Source organism: Pituophis catenifer, unplaced genomic scaffold (genome assembly GCF_029215685.1).
Source record: "Pituophis catenifer annectens isolate HBS135680 unplaced genomic scaffold, rPitCat1.0.hap2 SCAF_8, whole genome shotgun sequence".
Lineage (NCBI taxonomy): Eukaryota > Metazoa > Chordata > Lepidosauria > Squamata > Colubridae > Pituophis > Pituophis catenifer.
The window spans coordinates 15,497,250-15,508,573 of NW_027256888.1; the positions used below are offsets into that span (position 1 = coordinate 15,497,250).

Genomic DNA, 11,324 nt, shown 5'->3' on the forward strand with positions numbered 1-11,324 from the left:
GCTTTTTTTAAAAAAAGAAAGCCTCTGCTGATCAGGCAAGTCAGCTGGGATCGTCAGAGGCTTTAAAAGCATTTTTTTTTACAATGGTTTTAAAAGTAAAAAAAAAAAAAAAAACTTGGCCATGCCCACTCAGTCATATTACCCCCACCACCACCAAGCCACGCCCACAGAACTGGTAGTAACAAATTTTACATTTCACCTCTGATGTGATCCCCTTTTGAAACCTTCTGACAAGCAAAGTCAATGGATAAATCAGATTCACTGAACAAACCTGTTACTAACTTAACAACTGCCGTGATTCACTTAACTGTGGCAAGAATGGTCGTAAAACGGGGCAAAACTCACTTAAATGACTCTTAGCAACATAAATTTTGGGCTCAATTATGACTGTAAGTTGAGGGCTATTTGTATCATGGCTGTTAAGTGAATGCACCTTCCCCAATGACTTTGCTTGTCAGAAGGTTATAAAAGGTGTTCACATGATTAACAGAATAACAGAGTTGGAAGGGACCTTGGAGGTCATCTAGTCCAACCCCTGATCCCGGTACACTGAAACCATCATAAATATGAGTCAGTTGCCAAGCATCTGATGTACATCATGTATCTGATGTACAGCTCTGCAAGCAGTTAAAAGCCTGGTAGACCAGTACCTCTGCTAAATCCTAAATAATTGTCACATGACCATCAAGCTACACCCACAAAATAAACCTCGCCCACAGAACCGGTAGTAAAAAAATTTAGAACCCACCCCTGCCTAGCCTCCCATTCTTCTTATGGAAACAGACACAGATTCTGTCTTTTATTGATCCTAATTTCATTTCTCTCTGCTTTTGGAACACAGTTTTTCTGTCATTCTTCTCTCATATGTAAAAATGGAGCACAGACAGTCCCCAATTTACAATAGTTCATTTAGTGACTGAGGTTACAATGGCACTGAAAAAAGTGACTTATGGCCGTTTTTCACACTTACAACCGTTGCAGCATCCCCATGGTCACGTGATCAGAATTCTCCAAAATTGTTTTTTTTTTCTGAACGGTGCTTGAACATCCAATAGGCTTCTTGTGCAGTTATTTGAAAATCTAATGGAAGTCATAATTATTTTTTTCAGTGTTGAAGATTATTATATTTCCTCAGTGAATATTTAACTATTATAGTGTGAGTTAGGCTTGGGGTAGATTTCCTATATAATTGTAGGCTTCCCTGTAATATTGTTTCATCACACTGATGATAAATGTTCCTGTGCCACATTTCAAAATTTTGTGTTAACAATAATTCCTTTCTAAGAAGGTTTTGCTTCTTTATTTTACAAATCAGGATCTCATCCTATTTAAAAAGGTAAAGGTTCCCTTCGCACATATGTGCTGGTCATTCTCGACTTTAGGGGAGGTGCTTATCTCTGTTTCAAAGCCGAAGAGCCAGCGCTGTCTGAAGACATCTCCATGGTCATGTGGCTGGCATGACTAAACACCAAAGGCACACCGAACGCTGTTACCTTCCCACCAAAGGTGGTCCCTATTTTTCTACTTGCATTTTTTACATGCTTTCGAACTGCTAGGTTGGCAGAAGCTGGGACAAGTAACGGGAGCTCACTTTGTTACGCAGCACTAGGGAATTGAACTGCTGAACTGCCAATCTTCAATCGGCAAGCTCAGCATCTTAGTCCCTTATCCTATTTATCCTATTTATTTATCCTATTTATTCAATTATAAAACCATTTCCACTGAAATGGTTTAAAATCTGGTTTCATTGTGGTTCTTCACACAGTTGCAGCATATAGAGAGACTTCCTTTTTATTTTGCAAAATAAGTTAAATACATCAGAAAAATTTATTAGAGTGAATCTGTTTATTTTGTTTAATAAGTAGGTATCACTCAGTTGCATTCAGATAGTAAAGAAACAAACACACACACACACAGAGACACATGTAAGTTTGAGGTATATATTGTTTTGGAAGTTGGATTAAATTTTAGGGCGGGTATCTAGTCTGTTTCCACTGGCCGAATTTTCATTCTCACAACTTTGAGAGAGTAATCTGATGGCCGAAAGGGTAACCAAATCACCCCATTTTCAATCTCATAAGGAGCATTGTTCCTTGGATCATACTGACCCCCTGAGTAGTAAATACCATTGAGATTAGCAGCTTGGCAGTTGTTATACCACCAGCCACCTCCATACACCTCAGCGCAGTTATCCTCCCACTGATCACTGTCTTGGTCATAAGTACTAAATTTCATGTTAGTGTGAGCTGTATATTCAGTGCCATCTTCCTCTGAACCTCTGATCAGGGCATCCCCTGCTGTCCCCTTATAATTGGAGACTCTGAGTCTATAACCTTCTGATTCAGAATCTATGTGTATATTATATTCTGCATAAACTTTATCACCCTCCCAATCTTCTAGTTCAACCCGAAGGACAGTATCTTTTTGGGTCAGGATATGGAGATTTTCATTGCCCAACCAGAATTCTCCCCTCCCTTTGACATCCAAGCTTCCGAAACCTTTCTTGTAGTCTTCCCAGGTCCGGTTAAAATTCAATGACCCATCCAATCTCTGTTGGATCAGAAGCCATCCTCCCAAAGTAGTCTCTTGGTCGCAATAAACTGAAAAAACCTTAGCGGATCCTGCTGGCGTGATTCTGAAAATGCCACTTTGGGCACCAGAAGTGTGTTTTTGGTGGATATCCTCACAGTCTAAAAAAACAAAGTTGATCAAGTTGACAGAAGTTTTCAGTTAAGTTTTATTACAAGCTCACAGGTATCCAACAGTAATATTGCTGAAGTCAACTGACTATACTCAATGTTGTGCTACATGGAAAGATATATTGCATCGTCCCCCACCCGAAAAGTACACTACAGATTTAAATTTATTACCTCTGGCATTCTGTATGGAACTGCCTTGCTAACCAAAGACTCATGATAAAAACTCAATGTATCCCACCTTTCTTAAATGGCAACAAACAGACACATGGCTTTCATTAACTGAACAATGTCATGGATTGCAGTATTTGTGTCAGTTTGGTTGCAAACTTCATTTTCGCTCCCTCCACAATTATTTTCCATGAACTGGATGGATACCTGTCCCGATGTTGCCTTTCCCATGCTCTATGTTTTCATCATGTTGTACGTCTTCTGTTTCAATGACTCTTCTTGACTTGGTCTCTATGATTGTCTTGGTGCTGCCTCCATGGGAGATATGGTCAAAACTTGAGAAGTCATCAAATTCTCCCTCCCCTATTTCTGAAAAAGCGTCCCCTTCCTGTACTCTTCTGTGGCTGAGTTCGGAATCGGCATCTGGATGGTGGGGAACAAAGTCATGAGAGCCACTTCCGCCACTTCCACTACTGAAAGCTTCTTTAATGAAACCTTGCAAATTAGAACAATCGGAACCATCAGGAGTTTTAAATTCTTCAATGGTCTCTTCTCGTAAACCGTCAGGCCCACGAATAACTTTTTTAGTGATGGTTTTGATACATGTACGGCTGGTATGAACTTCAGTAGAAGGTCTTATTATTGCTTTGTTTATAGATGTTTTTCCAACCTCTCCTGTTCCGGGAGCAGCATATTTAGTGTCTGCTAAGGATCCTTTAGAATCTTCCAATACTACCTTAAACACCTTTATACTGTCAAGTATGTTTGCTTCCTGTTCAGTCAGAGGACCAGATTTATAGTGACTGGGAGCAGTAGAATCCTTCACTTGTGTTATTTTCAGGGACTTGATGGGAACAGCTTCTTCTTCTGATACCAGTTTAATGGCATTAACTTGTACGAGCTGCTTCTGTATGTTTCCATAACTCTCAGTGTCCAGATTGTAGTTGAAAAGACGAGCACACGATCCTTTGCAGCCACGTATCTTTATATCAATGTCAACCTAGGCCATAAGGATTTGGAGGGAAAAAATGTAGAAATTTGTAAGTAAACATTGATTACTAAATTTCTCCGAGTTGTAACCCTAGTTGCAGGGGTGCTATTCAACAGGTTCTGACGGGTTCTGGAGAACCGCTAGCGGAAATTTTGAGTAGTTCGGAGAGCCAGTAAATACCACTTCTGGCTGGCCCCAGAGTGGGGTGGGAATGGAGATTTTGCAATATCCTTCCCCCAGGAGTGGGGAGGGAATGGGGATTTTGCAATATCCTTCCCCTGCCACACCCACCAAGCCACACCACACCCACCAAGCCACCCCCACAGAACTGGTAGTAAAAGCATTTGAATTCCACCACTGCCTAGTTGCTGCACCATAACATTAAAAATAAGGAACGCTTGTCAAGCCATTGCTGATCATAGCTCCATTGCTACTTGAAGGAAGGCCAAATTCTACCATAAACGTAGATGGGCCATCTGCAGCCATTGAGTTATATGTAGCTTCATTTCACATGACCCTGTATAATTTGCAAAGTCCTCTGAAAACAAATTGCAGATATTAAATATCCTTTCCCTAGCAGTCTGCTGCAAAATTTAAAAAGGAATATAGCTCATCCATGTTACTGCTGATTCACATTTTTGGTGTTACCTACCAATATATTATTTAACATAATAAAATAACATAGTAAAATGTTGCTGCTGTGAAACAGGAAGGAAGGGAGGAAGGGAGACTATCAATGACAAAAAATCATTTTCTAACCCCACAATGGTTCTGAAACTGCCTGATTCATTGAAACATATAACCAAGGGTGGGCTGCTGGGGGTTCGGAGGGGTTCGGGAGAACCTCTAGCTAAGATTCTGTGCAGTTCGTAGAACCCCCAAATTCCACTCCTGGCTGGCCCCACCCACCCTGCCATGCCCCTTCCATGGAGTCCCCATGCTGCCTGTTTTGGATGCAGGTAAGTGCAGGGTGTACACGGAGGCTTGGGGAGGGTGAAAAACAGGCCTACAGGAAGTTTGGGAAAGCCAGAAATGGGCCTGTTTCTGGCTTCCAGGTGGGCTCCGGAGCCTGGGGAGGCTGTTTTTGCCCTCCCGGAGGCTCGAGGAAAGCCATGGTGCAGGAGGCCGACTAGGCCACACCCATCATGGCCACGCCCACCCAGCAACCGGGCAGAGAACCCCTTGCTAAAATTTTTGAAGCCCACCCCTGCATATAACTGATAAAAAGAAGCATTGGGAGATATTTGCTCCAGCATTTTAAAAAGATACATCTTTTAAAAAACAACAACAGAACTCACCTCTAAACGTTTCAACTCTCCAACTTGATTCTGGATTGAGTTCTGCAAGGTTTTAATCCTTTCTACTTTATCAGCAACTCTCTGTTTAAGTATCACCAACCTCCTTCTTAGATCATCAGATATTTGTCCATAGTTCTTATCTAATTCTGAAATAAAAGAAGTTAACATAGCCGCAGCCCTTTATACAGTGTAAGCGATCTAAAAAAAAAAATGCACTAACCAAAACTACACAGCCTTCACAGTTTGATGTCTTTAAAATTAGATGGAACCATCTGTATAACAGTCAGTACTACTCAGGGGTCAAATTCAGCTGGTTATATCCAGCTCAGGCAAACCGGTAGCAGAGGCTGTGGGAGGCTCCGCCCACCCGTGCGGACATGATGATGTCACTTTTTTGTAATGATTTTAAGCCTCTGCGTATGTGCAGAAGGCTTTGCGCATATGCAGACGATGGCTTGCGCACATTTGCGAACAGGTAGAGAAGGTGAGTGAATTTTACTCCTGGTACTACTCTATATGTGTTTGTAAGACTGGATAGAGACTTAGAGATAGAATACTATATCTGCAATTCCTCCTTAATGTCCTTTCCTTTCCCTTCTAGGTTTTTTTTTTAAACGAAGTATAGCGATGGACTAAGATTGGACTCTCTCTACTATGTTCCCTTCAAGAGTTCATCCCATCTCTTGTGGCTTTTTTCTCAGTCTATCATCCCAAAGCATTGTCTCTCACTCACTGTGGTTCCAATTAATATTGGGCTACATCGTTATTTGTAATATTGGAGTATATCATTGTTTGTGTTTCTGTTTTAGGTGCAGCCTGTCAAATAATGAGTGGGTAGCTTAGAAATGTATTAAGCATGTCTAATTTGCAACAGGATTTCCTCTTAATACTAACCCAGGTGTTCCAGAGATGGCACTGGAAAATAAATGTATTGGTCTGAAAGCATGACAAATAATTTTCAGAAGGAAAAGTGAAAAAATAATGCACTGGAAGAAATACTTTTCTAAGATTTGGTTAAGTAATTGGTAAAAACATTTTTGTGATCTGGAAAATAACTGAAACAGCCCAGAATTCGTTAATAGTGCTTTTTACCAATGTATGTCAAATAGTTTTAATTCTGAGGTAAAACAAATATGTTTTTTTTAAAAAAAGAAATAGCTAACAGTATTTAAACTCAATTATTTTATGCCAGCTTTCCCAGTCTGCTCTCCAGATACATTGAGGATAAAGAATTCAAAGAATTTCATATACATTTAAATTACAGAAATACAGATTAAAAGTGTTGAAAGGGACCTTGTAAGTCATCTAGTCCAACCTCCCCCCCAAGCAGGAGACCCTACACCATTTCTGACAGATGGCAGTCCAATCTCTTCTTGAAAGCCTCCAGTGATGAAGCTCCCACAACTTCTGAAGGCAAACTGTTCCATTGGTTGACTGCTCTCACTGTCAGAAAATTTCTCCTTATTTCCAGGTTGAATCTCTCCTTGTTCAGTTTCCATCCATTATTCCTCGTCTGGCCTTCAGGTGCTTTGGAAAATAGCTTGACCCCTTCCTCTCTGTGGCAGCCCCTCAAATATTGGATGGCTGCTATCATGTCTCCCCTGGTCCTTCGCTTCACTAGACTAGCCATGCCCAGTTCCTGCAACCGTTCATGTATGTTTTAGCCTCCAGTCTCCTAATCATCTTGGTTGCTCTTCTCTGCACGCTTTCTAATGTTAAGGTTAACATCTTTTTATAGTGTGGTGGCAAATTTTATGGGCATTTTAAAAATCTTCATAAAACTGTGATTAAACTCACCTTGTTCACTGGGCAGATATCTTTCCAGATAGTTAAAAATTTCTTGTTTCAAATTATTAGATGACTTGTAACTATTTTGGCTATCCAAAAGTGCCTTCTTAATATTTTCTATCCTGTTTTGAAAGTCATCGTTTGTTTCATCTATCAGTCCTTGAATCCTGCAACCTGAGGGACATTTAATGCCCTAAATAACAGAAACAAAATAAAAGGATACATAAAGTAATTGACAAATAAATGACAAATTTTACAATTGATAAATGTTACAACGTATAGGTAGTCCTCAGGTTATGAACACAACTGGAACCAGAATTTAGGTCACTAAGCAATGTGGTTAAGTGAGTCCTGTGTCGTGGTTGTTAAGTGAAACATTAAGTGAATCCAGCATTAGACTGACATGTCTACTCAATCATTGTGGTTTACTATGGCTTACCATATTGTGTGTACCCAAACTGTGGTTAAAAACCTCTTGTACAGATTTGTATATTTCATGCATATTTACTCAAAAGTAACTCTTTGTATTAATTAACTTTTTGTTCAACAGCAATGGCTCCATTATCCCCTCTCAATTCATAAATTAATATTTGTGTGGAAATGCACAAGTCAATATGACTAAGTTTGTTATGTGATGACTATTTTTTGAAGTTGTGCAAAAAAAATCTACTATCTGGTTAGTTATTTTTTCTCTGGAGAGGAAAACAATTACAGGGAGTCCTTGTCTTATGATCAGAATAGAGTCCAAAATTAATGTTGCTAAGGGAGACATTTGTTAAGTGAGTTTTGCCCCATTTTATGACCTTTTTTGCCACAGTTGTTAGGTGAATCACTGCAATTCTTAAATTAGTAATACAGTTGTTAAGTGAATCCCTATTGACTTTGCTCATCAGAAGTTCGCAAAAGGAGATCATATGACTCCAGGACACTACGTAACCGTCATAAATGTGAGTCACTTGTCAAGCATCCAGATACAAATCATATCACCAGGGGGATGCTGCAATGGTCATAAGTGTGAAAAATGGTCATAAGTGTGTAAAATGGTCACTTTTTACAATGACATTGTAACTTCAAATGGTCACTAAGCGAATTGCTGTAAATCGAGGATTACCTGTAGTTAAAAAAATCCATGATGGATGGCTGAATAAATAAATAGACTTATTAAATTCTATTCCTTTCTTCCCTTGTGTGGTAAAGAAGGTATCGTATTATACTCCAGTTTACTCCAGTTTTTCTTCTGGAGTAATTAAATTACTTCTTGTTTGCTTCTCTGCTAGTTCTCACAAAACACTTATCAGCCAGTGACCAGGTTAACTGTGCTGCAACTCTTAGGAAACTGAGCAGAACTGTGGCCTGAACTGTGGCTTGAACTATGCCTAATCAAGCCATTTCTAAAAAATGTTTCTTTAATGCTTTGTTTTGCGTGAGTCAAAAAGAGGGCTGTGAAAATATTTACAGACCCCTTCCATCCTGGACATAAATTGTTTCAACTCCTACCCTCAAAAGGACGCTATAGAGCACTGCACACCAGAACAACTAGACGCAAGAACAGTTTTTTCCCCAACGCCATCACTCTGCTAAACCACTAATTCCCTCAACATTGTCAAACTATTCACATTAGGCTGCATTACTATTGCTATTGGTCTTCTCATCATTCCTGTCGCCCATCTCCTCCCACTTGTGACTGCATGACTGTAACTTATTTGCTTATATCTGGCCGATTTATATTGATATTGATTGTTTCCTAGTATGATTTGATTGCTTATTGGAGGAGCTTTCTACAGGAGCTGATATTCATATATACCTTTATACCTATATACCTATATACCTATATACCTATATACATATATATATATATAAGCACATAACAATGAGGAGAAATAGCTGTTTTGCATGAGAAACAATATGATTTGTCTGCAATTGGCTTTTTGTTTTCTTTTGGTTTACCCAGTCCTCATCGGCACATATTGGCCAATCCTTATCAGATTTGCAGTCCGATTGAGATTTTTGTTCTACAATTCTGGGACCACGCAACACGTCGTCAAGTGGTGGAGGGGAGGATTCATTACTTGTCACCTGTGATAAAATAAGTAAAGGAGGGTAAAAAAAAGAGACCAAATTAAGGCTGAAATTAAAGGCTGAAAACTCACACAGTAATAAAATAATTCCTTTAATAAATAATTTGTAACTTTTAAATTGATAATCCTTAGTATTTGCTAAAAATAATCATCAACTACATTGAGACTGTTCTTTTTTTGAAATAAATAGGTAACAATCATTCAAAGAAACAAAATCCATAAAGTCTCAAAGAGAGACTCCATCTCTGACAATAGGTACCTACTTCCTAGTTTTATAAATATGGATTGAGTGATTAATTTCACTACTCGGGAAAAAAAAATCCCCTTTTCCTATAAACAGATGACATTACATTAGAATTGCTTGATTAGGGTCCATGTAAACAAACAGTAACACCTAATCAGCTTTAATTTAAATCTCATTGATTTCAGTAGGATTTCAATGTAGCTCACCTGTTGGATTCAGGCCATAGTGTTCTTAGTGGTAAATTAACATATTACAAAATACATTAAATATTATGAGTTGGATATTGAAATTAGCAATTGCAATACAGACTGCAATACAAGTATGTTAGATAGCTCAACTGAACTCTCCATTTAATTAGGAGACATATTTTAATTTCTGTCATGGGACTTTCAATTGTGAAGTGAATGGATTGATATACAGAGAAATTTTTCCTTAATATTAACTATTATAGTAAAAATAGAAAAATAGAACGTTAAATGAAGTACAGCTTTCTCAGTTCAGATGCTGACTACATCAAAATGCACATACTGTGATAATTCTGATAAGTTCATGTACATTTTGAATAGTGTGTATAAGCTGTGTGTAGTTTATTTCAAATACAAAATAATCTCTAATTCAAACCAAAGGATTTTCAACTAGTATTGTAAAAAAAATTTATAATACAAATCATGATGTTACAAATTACTCTCCACTGGGACTATTCCTAGAATTATGTTGTTTCTGATGTAAATGAAGATCATGTCCTATGAATAGGATTATTGGATTATTGATAACAAATAATTAAACCTGAAATAAAAGATTAAAATCAGCAATATTCTATCCTTGTTAAAACGTTACCAGGGATTACAAGTAATCAATGAATCAGTGCAAGAGATATAGCTAACAATGCTATATCTCTTGGACTGCCTTTTTATCACGCGAACCGGACTTAAACAGCAGCTATTGAAATGACTGTAATATGCTGATTACCCGAGTTCCATTGTCCCAGATTTTTTCTTTAGATTACATCAGAAATCTTTGAAATCAATGGAACTTCTAAGTAGCCATATATAGTTTTACAATATTAGTTTTACGGTAATGCATTTGTAGTTAAGTGCCCCTGTGTGAGCCTGACTTCTGATAATTGTATGAACAAATGTTAGCACGTAAAAAGATTTTTTCTTTATTTAATATTATAGATAACATGTTCAAACATGTCATCTAGATTTTGTATAAAAATATAAGGGAAATGCATATGAATAATGTATACTGTATTTTTAGTCAAATATTTATAAAGCACCCACAGTTTCTAAGCAAGCAAGATGGTAAACAGCTTTTGTGAGCATTTAAAATCACAAAGACACATCAGGATATGAGCTACATCGCAATATTCTTCTGGGTACCCGTCAACTCTCCAGAGATGGAATTACTTATTCCATGTAAGTCATTGAACATAAATAGGAGTTAAATGTGGCAGTAAGATTTTTACACATGTGCACACAAAGGTAAATACAATTTTTTATCAACAAACTTCCAAGTTGGTCCAAGAATTATACCACCCCTAAGAGAATATTTGAAGTGGAAAAGCTGTTGTTCTTGATCATATTATAGTGTATTTGATAGTGAAGGGATGAAATATGTAGCTGCTTAAATAGGCAAGCAATAAAAAGAACAGAAATCAATACAACCAGTAAAGGAAAAAACAACTAGATAAAATATATTCATACCAAGGTGATGCTGAAGGACAGCAGTGCACAGAGAATTCTTAGCTGAAACATCTTCAGAAGGGTATGGATGTAGCACAAAGGAATAGCCTTAATTTAGGCATTTTTGGTTATATTTCTATCTTTGTCTTGTCAATCCTCCTCCCCTTCCTTCATTAATGATTAGTTTCCTTCTGTTTACACAGGCATATTGCAATCTCTGAGTTTGGCGACCCAGCAGCTCTTGCACAAGCTCTTCAATTTGTTTTTTTTTTGACAGTCTACTCTAATTGCTCAATGCTAGCAAACATGGAAGGCAAGTCATGATTGCTCCAACCATATTCCTGGAACTGAGATTGCCTAAAGGTTGAAGTGA

The 11,324-nt window shown here is 38.0% G+C and overlaps 1 protein-coding gene across 1 annotated transcript; it reads right to left on the reverse strand.

Annotated features, from left to right (window-relative positions):
• Positions 1 to 1,845: 1,845 nt before the first annotated feature.
• FGA (fibrinogen alpha chain) lies at positions 1,846 to 11,056 on the reverse strand. Its single transcript, XM_070948960.1, has 6 exons — positions 10,973 to 11,056; positions 8,892 to 9,020; positions 6,954 to 7,137; positions 5,157 to 5,302; positions 3,064 to 3,867; positions 1,846 to 2,730 (listed from the first exon to the last, which is right to left on the reverse strand). Exons 1-6 carry the CDS (start codon positions 11,021 to 11,023, stop codon positions 1,981 to 1,983), a joined length of 2,064 nt encoding a protein of 687 aa, XP_070805061.1. The 5' UTR covers positions 11,024 to 11,056; the 3' UTR covers positions 1,846 to 1,980.
• Between the last annotated feature and the right edge of the window lie 268 nt (positions 11,057 to 11,324).